Raw genomic sequence first — 16350 nt, 5'->3', positions numbered from 1 at the left:
TTTTTTTTTTTTTTTACTTGCGAACCCAACAAATCCTTTTTTTTTTAGCTTGCGAACCCAACGAACCCCCTTTTATTGGCTCGCGAACTCAACGAACCCTTTTGACTTGCGAACAAAACCTCTTTTTTGATTTGCGAATCCTATGAACCCCCCTTTTTTTGATTTGCGAGCCCAACAAACCCATTTTTTGACTTGCAAACCGAACCCCTTTTTTGATTTGTGAATCAAATGAACCCCTTTCTTTGACTTGCGAACCCAACGAACCCCTTTTTTTGACTTGCGAACCAAACCTCTTTTTTGATTTGCAAATCCAATGAACCCCCCTTTTTTCGATTTGCGAGCCCAACAAACCCATTTTTTGACTTGCGAACCGAACCCCTTTTTTGATTTGTGAATCAAACGAACCCCTTTCTTTGACTTGCGAATCCAACGAACCCCTTTTTTGACTTGCGAACCAAGTGCACCCCCTTTTCGGAGACACGGGGGGGGCTGTTGCGGGATGCGAAGTTGGACCTCCCGTGAGACCCCAGGAGACCCCCACACACACTCACCCAATTTAAGGCAGAACGTCGGGCCCCTGTCCTCTTTAAGGCAGAACCCCAATTTAGCCTGGGGTTTTCAGCGCTGGCATGGGGGGGTCCCTTGTCCTGCTCAGCCTGGAGCTTCTCTCTTGGGTAGGTGAGGTGGGAGGGGTTCTTGGGGGTCTGTAAAAGGCTTGGGACACCCCTCTATGGGGAAGGGGCACCCCAATGCCTGGCATTTACCCGGAAGCTGGGAAGACCCAAACCGCACTTGGGAATTGTGTCTTTAAGAACACCCTTACTTGGACACACACCCCGAAGTAAGAAAGTTTGGAAAAGAAGTGATAGACTTGCTTTTAAGAGGGTTGGTTTTCCTGAATCAGGGTGGGATGGGGGGGTCTTCCTTCCACCTCCAGAGCCCCCTGGGTCTGTGCCTGGGACCCTCCTCCCATTACGCCCCAGAGGTTTTCTCCAGAGTTCTGGGCCGGGACGAGTGAAAGGATTGGATTTGCACCCATGGACTCAATCTGGAGAGCAGGAAGAAGTCCATGTGCCTAGACATCTTTGGGGCAGCCGGAGGTTAAAAGAGAAGGTCCATGTATCTGGGGGATGCTACCCTGTAGGGTGGGCGTACTGAAGAACTGAAGAGTTGGAAGAAAAGGTGGTGTCTTTTGGTATAAAGCAGGGGTGTCTCACCTGGGTGACATAATAATAATAATAATAATAATAATAATAATAATAATAATAATAATAATAATAATAATAATAATAATAATAATAATAATAATAATAATAATAATATGGTGATGATGATGATGATGATGATAGAAGGGACCTTGAAGTCACCTAGTCCAAACCCTATACCATTTCAGACAAATGGCTGTCCAGTCTCTTTTTAAAGACCAGGGGACTTAAAAATAACAACAACAACAACAACAACAACAACAATAATAATAATAATAATAATGTTGGAAGGGACCTTGGAGGTCATCTAGCCCAACCCCTGCTCAGGCACAAAACCCTACCATTTCAGACAAATGATTGTCCTCTTCTTAAAGACCAGGGGACATTATTATTATTATTATTATTATTATTATTATTATTATTATTATTATTATTATTATTATTATTATTAATAATAATAATGTTGGAAGGGATCTTGGAGGTCATCTAGTCCAATCCCCTGCTCAGGCAGGAAACCCTATACCATTCCAGACAAATGGCTGTCCAGTCTCTTCTTAAAGACCAGGGGACATAATAATAATAATAATAATAATAATAATAATAATAATAATAATAATAATAATAATAATAATAATAATAACAACAACAACAACAACAACAACAACAACAACAGCAACAACAGCAACAATAATAATAATAATGTTGGAAGGGACCTTGGAGGTCATCTAGTCCAACCCCTTGCTCAGGCAGGAAACCCTATACCATTCCAGACAAATGGCTGTCCAGTCTCTTCTTAAAGACCAGGGGACATAATAATAACAATAATAACCCTAACAACAACAACAATAATAATAATGATAATAATAATAATAATAATAAACTTCAACTCCCAGAATCCCCCAGCCAGCGTAGTCCTCACTCAGCTCTTAAAGCCGCCAAGGTGGGACAGGATCCCTTAACAACCGTGTTACTAACTTAACGACTGCAGTGATTGGCTTAACTGTGGCAAGAAAGATGGTAAAATGGGGCAAAACTCACTGAACATCTGTCTCGCTTAGCAACATAATTTGGGGCTCAATTGTCGTAAGTCGAGGACTGCCTGTATTGTAATTCATTGGTTCTAGAAATGATCAGGAATGGATCTCTTTCTCTTTAGTGAGTACCAAGGGCTGGTGAAACACACGGGAGGCTGCCACTGCGGGGCTGTCCGGTTTGAAGTCTGGGCCTCCGATAACCTCCATGTCTTTGATTGCAAGTAAGTATCGCCAGATAACTTTCTCGTTGGGAAAGAGGTACAGTCAGCCAGATGTTCAGGCTGGATTTGACATTTTTGACCACCTGTTGAGTCCTTCCTCAGGACCTGGGATAAGCAGATGTGGATGTTTAATAATATTAAAGGTTTCGTGGCAGGATTTAAGCTGTTCCGAGCAAAGCTGCCTTCCGCAATTGACGGATGGTGATTTTTGTCAATGCCCACGGTGTTCAAGTGGTTCTCACCCATCAGCCAGATGCTCAGATTGCATTTGGCATTTTTGTCCACCTGTCGAGTTCTTCCCGAGCACCTGGGATAGGCAGATGTTGTTGTTTAATAATAATAAAGATTACGTGGCAGGATGTAAGCCGTTCCGAACAAAGCTGCCTTCCGCAATTGACGGATGGTGATTTTTGTCAATGCCCATGGTGTAAGTAGTTCTCATGGAATTCTGGGAGTTGAAGTCCACAAGTCATAAAAGGACCATAGTTCCCCACCCCTGGTCTACACTAACCCCCCATCAGGAGGACCCTGGTAGCCCCTTTTCCAAAAGCTCACAAAACCTTCTGCTTCTGCTTCGAGGCGTGGAAACATGTTAGCAACATAGAAACATATCAGTTGAGTTGCCATAGCAGTTTGGATAAGCACACAGGTGGTCCTTGACTTACAACAGTTTCTTTAGTGACCACTGGAAGTTACAACGGCACTGAAAAAAAGCGACTTAGGGCCATTTTTCACACTTAATGACCGTTGCAGCCACGCGACCCAAATTCAGGTGCTTGGCAACTGACTTCACATTTATGACGGCTAGACTGTCCCGGGGCCGTGGGATCCCCTTTTGCGACCTTCCCAGCTGGCTTCCGATCAGCAGAGTCAACGGGGGAAGGGGAAGCCAGATTCGCTTAACGTCCGCCTGATTCACTTAACAACTGTAGGGATTCGCTTAACGGCCATGGGAGAAAAAAAAAGGTAAAAATGGGGCAAAACTCATTTAATGAGTCTTGCTTAGGAATAGAAATTTTGGGCTGAATGGTGGTTGTAAGTCAAGGACAGCCTGGACTGAGGTCTTCAAGGTTGCCTCAGTTAGCACACGCATTCCTTCCGTGTGTCCACTTCTCCAACAATTTTTTTTCTTAATAATAATAATAATAAAGTTGGAAGGGACCTTGGTGATCATCTAATCTAACCCCCTGATGAGGCAGGAAACTCTATACCATTTCGGACAGATGGCTGCCCAGTTTCTTCTTAAAAACTTCTAGTGTTGGAGCATTCACCGCTTCTGGAGGCAGGTTGTTCCACTGGTTAATTGTTCTCACTGTCAGGAAATTTCTCCTTAGTTCCAGGTTGCTTCTCTCCTTGATGAGTTTCCATCCGTTGCTTCTTGTCCTGCCTTCAGGGGCTTTGGAGAATAGCTTGACTCCTTCTTCTTTGGGGCAGCCCCTGAGATACTGGAAGGCTGCTATCATGTCCCCCCTCGTCCTTCTCTTCATTAAACTAGACATACCCAATTCCAGCAACCGTTCCTTATATGTTTTAGCCTCCAGTCCCCTAATCATCTTTGTTGCTCTTCTCTGCACTCTTTCTAGAGTCTCAGCATCTTTTTTACATCGAGGTGACCAAAACTGGATGCCGTATTCCAAGCTTGGCCCTACCAAGGCCTTGTAAAGTGGTATGAACACTTCACGTGATCGTGATTCTATCCCTCTGTTCATGCAGCCTAGCACTGTGTTGGCCTTTTTGGCAGCTGCAGCACACGGCTGGCTCATATTTAAGTGATTTTCCACTAGGACTCTGAGGTCCCTCTCACAGTTACTACTATTGAGCAAGGTTCACAAAGGGGACTATCAAAGTCCCTTTTTTTCACTTGCAGGCTCAGCCTCCTCGTTTCGGTCTCTCGTGGAGAGGGTCTCTCCCCAATTCACATTTCTTCTTCTTCTCCTCGTTCTTTTCCCTCTCCCCTCCTCCAGTTGCAGCATCTGCGTGAAGAAACAGAACAGGCATTTCATCGTCCCGGCTTCCCACTTTAAGCTCTTGAAGGTAAGAAGAGGGTGGGTGGATGTTGCCCGGAGTCCTCTGGGGTTTTCCCTGTTGGCATTCTCAGTGGTGGAAAAGCGGCTGGCTGAAGAGACAGTCTCTGCGAAGGGTTGGTTGAGATCCAGGTTTAGGGACCTTGCGTTATGGGATCCTTGGTGCTCTCTGAGCTTGGTAGTTTTCCTGCAGACGTTTCATGGCCAACTAGATAACATCATCAGTGCTAGGAGGGAGGAGGAGGTGGAGGACTGTGGGGGTCTCTGGTGCTCTCTGAGCTGGGTGGTTTTCCTGCAGACGTTTCATGACCCAGCTAGGTAACATCATCAGGGCTAGAGGGGAGTTTGAAGGGAGGAGGAGGAGGAGGAGGACTGTGGGGGTCCTTGGTGCTCTCTGAGCTTGGTGGTTTTCTTGCAGACGTTTCATGAGTCAACTACGTAACATCAGTGCTAGAGGGGAGAGGAGGAGGAGGAGGAGGAGGAGGAGGAGGAGGAAAAAAAGGACTGGGGTTCCTTGGTGCTCACTGAGTTTGGTTTTCTTGGAAACATTTCATGACCCAACTAGGTAGTTGCTGGGAGGGAGTGAGGTTTGCAGAGTGGAGGGTTGTGGGGAAATGACAATTGTGGGGTCCTTGGTGCTCTCTGAGCTTGGTGGTTTTCTTGCAGACATTTCATGACCCAACTAAGTAACATCATCAGTGTCACGGTTCCGACAGATGAAACTCTTCAAAGGAACTTCGAGGCATTGTTTACCTTAAAGAATCTTTATTTGAGGAGCATAGCCTCGGCACTAACACAGTCGAAGCCAAAAACTGGATCCACCCCCTCCCCTGAGCACATAGTATCAAAGCACAATTCCCTCCTCCAATTAACAGTCATAAATCAGATTCCCCAATTAGCTTGAAACGGCAGGCTTCCCCTCCAGTCCTCCAGCCCAGCCAATTCTTATCATCTCTTATTTCAATCACCTTGGTTCTCACCCTAGGTCCAATATTGTTATGTCTAGCTGAACTCTCATGCACGTTCCTCCCTCCAGCATCATCTAACTCTAACTCTAACTCTAAGAGTAAAACATAAGAAGAAAATGGTTGCATCTCCAACTGTTGTCAAAGCAAAAACATCGGATGTTAGTAGTGTTGACAATCAGTGCTAGAAGGGACCGGGGTTTCTTCTCTGTTTATATACCAGTGGCTTGCCCTCTCAGTGTTGATGGGAATGTTGATTTTCTTCTTGGCGGTTCTTGATCAGGCTGTGGTTTACTGTTTGTTTGTCTGATGTTCCCTCCTAGTTGGGTCACGAAACATCTGCAAGAAGACCACCCAAAGCTTTGAGAGCAGCAAGGCCCTCCCAGTTCAACCCTGAGCTAAGGCCTGGGCTTAGACCAGGGGTAGGCAACCTTGGCTCTTTTATGACTCGTGGACTTCAACTCCCAGAATTCCTGAGCCAGCCATGCTGAGGAGAAATGGAGAGGTTTCCATGCTGAGCCATGCTGGCTCAGGAATTCTGGGAGTTGAAGTCCACGAGTAATGAAGGGAGCCATAGTTCCCCCACGCTGGCTGAGGAATTCTGGGAGTTGAAGTCCACGAGTCATGAGGGGGCCATAGTTCCCCCATGCTGGCTCAGGAATTCTGGGAGTTGAAGTCCACGAGTCATGAAGGGGGCCATATTTCCTCCATGCTGGCTCAGGAATTCTGGGAGTTGAAGTCCACAAGTCATGAGGGGGCCATAGTTCTCCCATGCTGGCTGAGGAATTCTGGGAGTTGAAGTCCACGAGTCATAAAAGAGCCAAGGCTGCCTACCCCTGGCCTAGACAAATCTCCTGCAATCTCTTTTACAAGCTAAGAAATTAGGGTGATTTAACATCTAAGGCGGGACTAGAACTCACAGCCTCCTGGTTTCTACCTGGTACCATAAACACTACAAGAAACTGATTTTTTTTCCAGACCTGGCCACTTTTAAGATGTGTGTAGTTCAAGTCCCAGAATTCCTCAGCCAGAATGTTTGGATTAAACCAATGATTTATCAAACATGGCCACTTTAGGCAATTTTCATCATTTGAATCAGCATCTTGGCTGGAGAATTCTGGGAATTGAAGTCCACTCATCTTAAAATGGCCAACTTTGGAAAGACTGAGTCAAGAGGATGGTCTAATGCAGGGGTAGGCAACCTTGGCTCTTTTATGACTCGTGGACTTCAGCTCCCAGAATTCCTGAGCCAGCCATGCTGAGGAGAAATGGAGAGGTTGCCATGCTGAGCCATGCTGACTCAGGAATTCTGGGAGTTGAAGTCCATGAGTCATGAAGGGGCCATAGTTCCCCCATACTGGCTCAGGAATTCTGGGAGTTGAAGTCCACAAGTCATGAGGGGGCCATAGTTTCCCCATGCTGGCTCAGGAATTCTGGGAATTGAAGTCCACGAGTCATAAAAGAGCCAAGATTGCCTACCCCTGGCTTAGACCATTTATGGGAACGTAATTATTCTAGCCTGATTGCTCGCTTGACACCGCCCCTAGACTCTGACTGCTCTTCTTCTACATATCACGACTCTGTGTCTGTGTGTGTGTGTGTGTGTGTGTGTCTGTGTCTGTGTGTTTGTGTCTACAACAGTCAGAAGTGCCTTTCTGAGGCTGGCATACCTTCAGACCATCGTTAAAAGAAACTATCATGAGTCAAGGGCTATTTGTAGCTTGGATTTTCTTAACCTCGGCAACATTAAGAGGTGGCTGGCTGGGGAATTCTGGGAGTTGAAGTCCACACCTTTTAAAGTTGCCAAGGTTGAGAAATATTGATCTAATCCAGGGGTGTCAAACTGCTGGCCCGCGGGCCGGATGCGTCGTGGCAAAACCGCGCCCACCCCGTTGCCGGCAATGGAGAAAAAAGTGACGATACGTCGCCACACGTCGCGTGACGTCCTGAGTTTGACACCCTTGATCTAATCCGATTCCCTGCAAACTACGTTATTTCGGCCATCCTGGGGAGGTGGTGGATGTCCAACGTCTTCTTAAAAGCCTCCAGAGATGGAGGACCCCATCCACCCACCTCCACTCTTCTCCTAGATCTCACAAAACATAGCAACGATGCCCCTAAAATGAGGTGTCTTTCCCACCAAAACCCACCCCCCCCACTTTGTGTCTTCTTTCCCTCCAGGGTGCTGACCATCTCACCACGTACACCTTCAACACCCACTGCGCCCAGCACACCTTCTGCAAGACGTGCGGCGTCCAGAGCTTTTACACGCCCCGTTCCAACCCAGACGGCTACGGTAGGATACGATTTGGGGCAATCTGGGTCGAATCCTACCATTCTCTCCCAGATGCGAATCCATCATCTTTTTTTTTACAACCCTGGTTTTTTCTCCGTTTTAATTTTCTCAGGCTGCAATAGAGGTGGTTTCCCCCCCCCCCCCTATGTTATGCGAAAGTTATTTCTGTTTTTGTACAATTGCAAAGCTAATCTGTGAAAAGTGTTTTATGGCAAAAAAACCCCGGAATTTTCTTTAAGAGCGCGCGACCACGCTTTCTTTGTTCCATGGTTAGATAGCGGTGGGTCTGTTTGGACCTACTGTATACTGATTGCCTCCGGCAGCTGTTTGAACCCCGAATTTGTCTTTGTCTTCTATCATGAGCCCTGGTGGCGCAGTGGTTAGAGTGCCTTATTGCAGGCTGACTCTGCCCACAGCCAGGAAGTTTTATCCTGACTGGTTCAAGGTTGACTCGGTCTTTCGTCCGTCCGAGGTCGGTAACATGAGGACCCAGATTGTTGGGGGCAAATAGGCTGACTTTGTAAATTGTAAACTGCTTAGAGAGAGCTATAAAGCACTGGGAAGCGGTATATAAGTCTATGTGCTATTGCTTGGAAGGAAAGAAAAAAGAAGGGAGGGAGGGAGGGAGGGAGGGAGGGAGGAAGGAAGGAAGGAAGGAAGGAAGGAAGGAAGGAAGGAAGGAAGGAAGCCATGGTGGCGCAATGGTTAGAATCCAGCATTGCAGGCTGACTCTGCCCACAGCCAGGAAGTTCGATCCTGACCAACTCCAGGTTGACTCAACCTTCCGTCCTTCCGAGGTCGGTAACATGAGGACCCAGATTGTTGGAGGCAAATAGGCTGACTCTGTAAACCGCTTAGAGAGGGCTGTAAAGCACTGTGAAGCGGTATATAAATCTAAGATCTATTGCTATTACCTATTACCATTCCGAAAATATTCAACAATCCACAGGTAGTCCTCCACTTACAACTGTAATAGAGCTTGCCCATCATGGTCATAAGTTACGATGTAATAAAGCAGGACATCCACTTGGCTGACTCAATTTCATGGTCTCTTTTGCAGCGGTCATTAAGCAAACCGCTGCTTAGCTATGGGTCCCTTTTGACGAACTCCAGAAATAAATGCTGGTTTTTGAGCAAAACCTTGGTAAAACAGGACCGCAGACACTGCAGGGAGTCGTAAAATGCAAACTCATTGGCCCTGGAGGGCTGGCTGTTGAAACTTTTTAAGCAGGTTATAGGTACCTCCGGGGAGATCCCTCGTGACTTTGAGTGATCCCTAAGCAATCAAGTCAAGGACCACCTGTAGTAACTACTTCCTACTCTCCTGTTTTACCCGTCTTCTCTTTTGTAACAATGAAATAAGCCCCTTCTGGCAGTCAAACGTTTAGAACATAGAACATAGAATAACTGAGCTGGAAGGGACCTTAGAGGTCATCTAGTTGAACCCCCTGCTCAAGCAGGAGACTCTCTATCATTCCAGACAAATGGCTGTCCAGTCTCTTCTTAAAAACTTCCAGTGTTGGAGCATTCATACCTTCTGGTGGCAAGGAGTTCCACTGGTTAATTGTTCAGACTGTCAGGAAGTTTCTCCTTAATTCCAGGTTGCTTCTCTCCTTGATGAGTTTCCATCCGTTGCTTATTGTCCTGCCTTCAGGCGCCTTGGAGAATAGCTTGACTCCCTCTTCTTTGGGGCAGCCCCTGAGATATTGGAAGACTGCTATCATGTCCCCCCTCGTCCTTCTTTTCACTAGATTAGGTATACTCAGTTCCTGCAACTGTTCTTTGTATGTTTTAGCCTCCTGTCCAATGATCATGTATTAAGAGGTGTCTTCAGATCAGGTAAAGCCATTTAATGTATAAAAGAATTGTCTTCTCACTCACCTTCTCCTCAACAGAGGGACAGAATCAAGATCACGTGAAGTGTTAATACCACTTTACAAGGCCTTGGTAAGGCCACACTTGGAATACGGCATCCAGTTTTGGTCACCACGATGTAAAAAACATGCTGAGACTCTAGAAAGAGTGCAGAGAAGAGCAACAAAGATGATTAGAGGACTGGAGGCTAAAATATATAAGGAACGGCTGCTGGAATTGGGTATGTCTAGTTTAACGAAGAGAAGGACGGGGGGGGGGGGGACATGATAGCAGTCTTCCAGTATCTCAGGGGCTGCCCCATAGAAGAGGGAGTCAAGCTATTCTCCAAAGCCCCTGAAGGCAGGACAAGAAGCAACGGATGGAAACTCAGGAAGGAGAGAAGCAACACTAAAACTAAGGAGAAATTTCCTGACCGTTAGAACAATTAACCAGTGGAACTCCTTGCCTCCAGAAGTTGTGAATGCTCCAACACTGGAAGTTTTTAAGAAGAGACTGGACAGCCATTTGTCTGAAATGGTATAGGGCAGGGGTAGGCAATCTTGGCTCTTTTATGACTGGTGGACTTCAACTCCCAGAATTCCTGAGCCAGCCATGCTGGCTCAGGAATTCTGGGAGTTGAAGTCCACAAGTCATAAAGGAGGCCATAGTTCCCCCATGCTGGCTCAGGAATTCTGGGAGTTGAAGTCCACAAGTCATAAAAGAGCCAAGGTGGCCTACCTCTGGTATAGGGTCTCCTGCCTGAGCAGGGGGTTGGACTAGAAGACCTCCAAGGTCCCTCCCAACTCTGTCCTTCGGCTACCGCTGTCTGTCTCTTTCATTGCAGGAATCGCGCCCCACTGCCTGGATGAGGGGACCATCACCAAGATCACCGTGGAGCCCATTAACGGCAAGGAGTGGGAGAAAGCCGTGAAGGGCCACCCCACCATCAGGAATATGTCAAAGCCGTGACCGTCCCGGTTCTGGAAACCACAACGGGCCCTCACGTCTCCCTTCTTCAACTCGGGTTTCATTTAGGAAACCAAAGAGTGCCATTTTTGGGGGTGAAATATTCTTTCTCTCCTGCTTATTTCCCCCATCGATAGAATAGCGGCATAGAAACAGGATTATCTCAATCCTACGCCCCTCCTTTAAAAAAAAAATATTCTAGCCTTCTTATCTTGAGAAAAAGAGCACTAAAGGAAGATTTAAACACCGCGAAGCCCCCCAAATACGCCGTAACGTGGAAAGATCCGGAGGGGAAATTCCCACGGTGGTGTTCCTGCAGATAGCCCTCGACTTATAACCTTTCATTTAGTGACAATAGCACTGAAAAAAGTGACCTATGACCGTTTTTCACACTTAACGACCGTTGCAACACCCCCACGGTCACATGGTCAAAAGTCAGAGACTTGGCAACTGGCGTGTACTTGACAGTTGCACGTGATCCCCTTTTGCAAACTTCTGAAAAGCAAAGTCGATGGGGGAGCCCGTGTGACTTAAGAGCCGCAGTGACTCCCTTAACAACGGGGGCTAGAAAAGATAAGATAAGATAACCTTTATTATTAACCTTTATTGTCATTTTTTTACTGTGGGCACAACGGCACACATCAAAAATGAAATTTTAGTTGCCCGCTCTCAAAAGTGAAACGCATACATGACGCACACCTAAACATACTACGAACAACATATGCATAGACCCACATCCCTACATACACGTAGCAAATAAATATTAAACACCGTCCATCTTGAATATATAACGGAAGGAGGAAGCTTGAGAGTTCGCAAGTTGATGTTGTATGGAATGAAACTATGGCTGAATCTGGATGTTCTGCTTCGGATACCACGAAGCCCCCTTCTCCCAGAAGGGAACAAGGAAAACAGGCCGTGAAGAGGATGTGTAGCGTCCCAGACAATCTTACAGACCCTGCTCAAGCAACGCTTCTGTGCTACGTCCTGGATGGGAGGGAGGGAACTGCCAATGATCTTTTCAGCTGTCCTCACCACTCTCTGCACTGCCTTCCTGTCTGAAGCAGGGATGCCTCCAAACCAGACCGTGATGCCGTATGACAGGATGCTCTCGATTGTTCCCCTGTAGAAAGTGGTCAGGACAGGGGAAGGAAGATGTGCTTTTCTCATGCAGCGCAGAAAACGCAGGCGCCCCTGTGCCCGCTTCACCAGTTTCTCACTGTTGAGCGACCAAGTCAGCCTACTCGTTAGCTGCACACCCAGGAATTTGACGCTGGCAACCGTCTCCACAGGTGAATCATTTGTGCACAGAGAAGTGTGGCTGTGCCTGCCTTTTCTGAAATCGACAATGATCTCTTTGGTTTTTCCGGTGTTTAAAACTAGGCTGTTTTCCTTATACCAGTTCACCAACCCCTCAACCTCCTTGCGGTAAGCTTCCACCTTGTCATCCTGAATAAGGCCCACTACTGTTGTGTCGTCTGCGAACGTCACAATATGGTTGGTGGCAAACCTGGCACAACAGTCATGAGTCAACAGGGTGAACTGCAGCGGACTGAAGATGCAGCCCTGAGGAGAACCGGTGCTCAAAAAAAGCTGTACAATGAGGCAAAACTCACTTCACAAGTGTCTCACTCAGTAATTGAAATTGTGGTCGTAAGTCGAGGACTACCTGTATTTTGGGGCAAGGAGATCTCCTGCAAGTGGAAGCAGGATCCCCGTTAAGGCAGCCTGAAGATTTGAAGAAGATCTCCATATTTTTTTAAAAGAAAAAGAAAAATGGATTCTTAGATTTATTTTTAATTTATTTTTACTTTTTTTTGAAGGAGGCGCTGATCCCTCATGGTGCTTTAGAATAATTTCCACAGAGGCCTCTTTTTGTGACGGCCTTGATTCAATCCGGGGCTAAGTTAGTAGCCGGAGCTGCACAGACTTTTAAGAAACTCAGTTTGTTCTGGGAATTGGGGTGGGGACTGTCTTTGCGTATTGTGTGAATGCCTAAAATGGCTCCATTCAGTTTTCAGGTTTAGAGTTAGGTATGAATGCTGTTTTAATGTCGCTTTGTCCAAAATGACACTTCTCACTTTTGAGGAAATTCTTCTTTTGGAAAAAAAAAAAAACCAATAAAAAAATACATATTTTTAAAACATTTGTCCTTTCAGTTGGATCCTTTATTATTATTATCGCTTGCCGACGGGCAGGAATCTAGCCGGACTGAAGCCCAAGTGCTCATCTATTATAGTATTATGGAACACTGCAGCCAATTTTGGTCACCGTATCACAAAAAAAGATGTTGAGAGTCTGGAAAAAATTCAGAGAAGAGCAACTAAGATGATCAAAGGCCTGGAGACCAAAACATACGAAGAACGGCTGCGGGACTTGGGTTTGGCTAGTCTAAAGAAAAGAAAAAATAGGAGAGACATGATAGCAGTATTCCAGTATCTGAGGGGCTGCCACAAGGCAGAGGGGGTCACATTATTCTCCAAAACACCAGAGGGAAGGAAGAGAAACAATGGTTGGAAACTGATCAAAGAGAGAAGCAACCTGGAATTAAGGAGAAACTTCCTGATGGTGAGGACAATTAACCAGTGGAACAGCTTGCCACCAGAAATCGCGGGCGCTCCATCACTGGAGGTTTTTAAGAAGAAGCTAGACCAGTGATGGCAAATCTTTTAGAGACCGAGTGCCCAAACTGCAACCCAAAACCCACTTATGTATCGACGGGTGCCGGGTGGGTGTGGCCCACTCGGGCGCAGCTACAGTGGGCGTGGCAGACTGGGTGGGCGTGGCCACTGGATGGGTGTGGCTGCAGTAGTCATGGCAGACTGGGTGGGCATGGCCGGGGTGGGCGTGGCCACCTCGATGTTGCTTATGGGGAGGGACATCTGTGGGAGCCGGGCAGGGTTGGGGGAGATCCAGGGGGTCTCTGGTGGGTGGGATGGTGGGCTCCCCAATGGCGGCTCCAGGCTGGCTGGCCTTAGGCCAGTGACAGCGAACTTTTAGAGACCACGTTTGCTGGGGTGATGGCGCGTGCCCACAGAGAGGGCTCCACGTGCCGCTTCTGGCATGCGTGCCGTAGGTTCACCACCACGGAGCTAGACAGTCACTAGTCTGAGATGGTCTAAGTTCTCCTGCTTGAGCAGGGGGATAGACTAGAAGACCTCCATGGTCCCTTCCAGCTCTATTCTAGATAGATAGATAGATAGATAGATAGATAGATAGATAGACAGACAGACAGACAGACAGACAGACAGACAGACAGACAGACAGACAGACAGACAGACAGACAGACAGACAGACAGACAGACGATGATAGATAGATAGATAGATAGATAGATAGATAGATAGATAGATAGATAGATAGATAGATAGATAGATAGATAGATAGCCTCCAGAAATCATGGGCGCTCCATCACTGGAAGTTTTTAAAAAGAGACTGGACAATCACCTGTCTGAAATGGTATAGGTTCTCCTGCTTGAGCAGGGGGCTGGACTAGAAGACCTCCATGGTCCCTTCCAGCTCTATTCTATTCTACTAGATACGCTCTATGAACTGCCAGGGAGGCTCCTTCCTGGCTCTCTTCCGGCTTTGATCCTTGGGAAAGACCCCCTCCCTCCCTCCCTCCTCCTGTGACTTTGTCCCAGATTCCCCCACATCAGCTCCCCATTCAGGCAGGTCAAGTGAGTCCAGAGTGGGTCCTCTTCCATTTTTTATTATTTATTTATTTGAGAAAATCGATAACGGCCACCCAGGCCGCCCAACTCACTGTCGGTGACTCCCGGGCGGCTTACAAAGATACACATCCAACACAAGAACAACGGAAAAGCCACAATCCTCCACCTCCCTGGCAACCGCAGTCAAAAGTGCCGTTTGATGGGCTCCATCCTGCTCTGGGGGGGGGTCCCCTGGCCCACTGGAAAAGCCATATCTTCAGGGTCTTGTGAGAGAGTGCCAAGGTGGGGGCCAATCTTATCTCCACAGGGATGATGTTCCCCAGGGAGGGAGCCACCACGGAGAAGGCCCTTCTTCTTGGTCCCACCAGATGGACCTCCTCAAGGGAGAGGACCCATAACGTCTTATTTCCAATCTTATCTCTGCAGGAGTGATGTTCCACAGGGAGAAGTCCCTTCTTCTTGGTCCCACCAGATGGACCTCCTTAGGAGAGGGGACCCATAACATCTCATTTCCGATTTTATCTCTGTGGGGATGATGTCCCTCAGGGAAGGAGCCACCACGGAGAAGGCCCTTCTTCTGGGTCCCACCAGATGGGCCTCCTTAAGAGAGGGGACCCATAACACCTTATTTCCAACCTTATTTCCACAGGGATGATGTTCTACAGGGAGGGAGCCACCACGGAGAAGGCCCTTCTTGGTCCTGCTAGATTTTTCCACTCGTCAGGGGCCTAGAGAGTCAAAGTCTTCCTCCCTTTCTCTCTCCGTGTCTCCAGTTCATCCAAGCTCTCTTCCCCGTTAGAGGAAACGCAGCGAGTTGATCACCATGTAGCGCGAGAACTTCACGTACAAACGGCGGAACCAGAGCAGCTGGCTGTGGTGACACCGCATTGCCCTCTGGAAAGATAAAGACAGCATCAGATTTTAGCCAGGCCAAATGCTTTGGGTGAAACCGTGAGTACGGGTAATCCTCGACTTAACAACCGTTCGTTTCGTGACCGAACTTACAACAGCGCTGAAAAAAATGTTGATGACGTGAATGTTGACGACGTGACCGTGGGGATGCTACAACGGATGTGTTTACGCATCCGTTGCAGCATCCCTACGGTCACGTCAACAATATTCAAAGGTTTAGCAAGGGATTCAGAGTTATGACGGTGGCGAGTGTCCCCGGGGGTCCTGTGATCCCCTTTTGCGACCTTCTGACGAGCAAAGTCGATGGGGGAAGCCGGATTCACTAACAACTGTGTGGCTAACTTAGCAACGGCAGCGATTCACGTAACAACTGTGGCAAGAAAAGTCGTAAGGTGAGGCAAAACTCAACAGTCTCGTTTTGCAACAAAAATGTGGGTCTCGTCAGAAGGTGTGACCACGTGACCCGGGACACTGCAACGGTCGTAAATATGAGCCAGTTTTGCCCAGCAGCCAAATGTTGATCACGTGACCACAGGGAGGCTGTAACGGTCGTAAGTTTGAAAACCAGTCTTAAGTCGCTTTTTTCAGTGCCGTTGTAACTTCCAATGCTCACAAAACAAAACTGTTGTAAATCGAGGACGACCTGTATAGCCAACTGTCCAGGGGGTTGCTAATCAACAGGTAAAGACACATTAATAATCAACTATCACCTGTGAATGTCAACACCACCCCCCACCAAAGAGGCTGTATCCAGCTCTCCAAATCTTCCTGTATATGAGGGGTCCTTGGTTCTTGCAGATGTTGTGCAGATGTTTTCTTGCAGACATCTAGCCCTGATGACCTTACCTAGTTGGGTAATGAGACATGTGCAAGAGAACCACCAAGCTCAGAAAGCAACAAGGACCCCACAGTCCTCCTCCTACCCTCCTCCTTTCCTCAAACCCCACTCTAGTAGTAGTAGTAGTCTAGTAGTGATGATTTTCCCTAGTTGGGTCATGAAACGTCTGCTAGAAAACCACCCAGCTCAGAGGGCACCAAGGATCCCACAGTTCTCCTCTTCCTCCTCCTCCATTCTAGCACTGATGATGTTCCCTAGTTGGGTCATGAAATGTCTGCAAGAAAACCACCCAACTCAGAGGGTACCAAGGACCCCACAGTTCTCCTCCTCATCCTTCCCTTCCTCCTCCTCTTCACTTCCTCT

At 47.3% G+C, this 16350-nt stretch overlaps 1 protein-coding gene across 1 annotated transcript; it reads left to right on the top strand.

Annotated features, from left to right (window-relative positions):
* The first annotated feature begins 2341 nt into the window (after positions 1-2341).
* On the top strand, positions 2342-10669 carry CENPV (centromere protein V). Its single transcript, XM_015828699.1, has 4 exons — positions 2342-2460; positions 4425-4494; positions 7631-7745; positions 10444-10669. The coding sequence occupies exons 1-4, from the start codon at positions 2342-2344 to the stop codon at positions 10566-10568; spliced, it is 429 nt and encodes a 142-aa protein (XP_015684185.1). The 3' UTR covers positions 10569-10669.
* Positions 10670-16350: the final 5681 nt, after the last annotated feature.

The sequence above is a fragment of the Protobothrops mucrosquamatus genome, unplaced genomic scaffold, assembly GCF_001527695.2.
Source record: "Protobothrops mucrosquamatus isolate PMUCROS unplaced genomic scaffold, P.Mucros_1.0 scaffold4803, whole genome shotgun sequence".
Classification (NCBI taxonomy): Eukaryota; Metazoa; Chordata; class Lepidosauria; order Squamata; family Viperidae; genus Protobothrops; species Protobothrops mucrosquamatus.
Note: the sequence above shows the minus strand (reverse complement) of the source record. Positions and strands in the feature narration are given on the sequence as shown.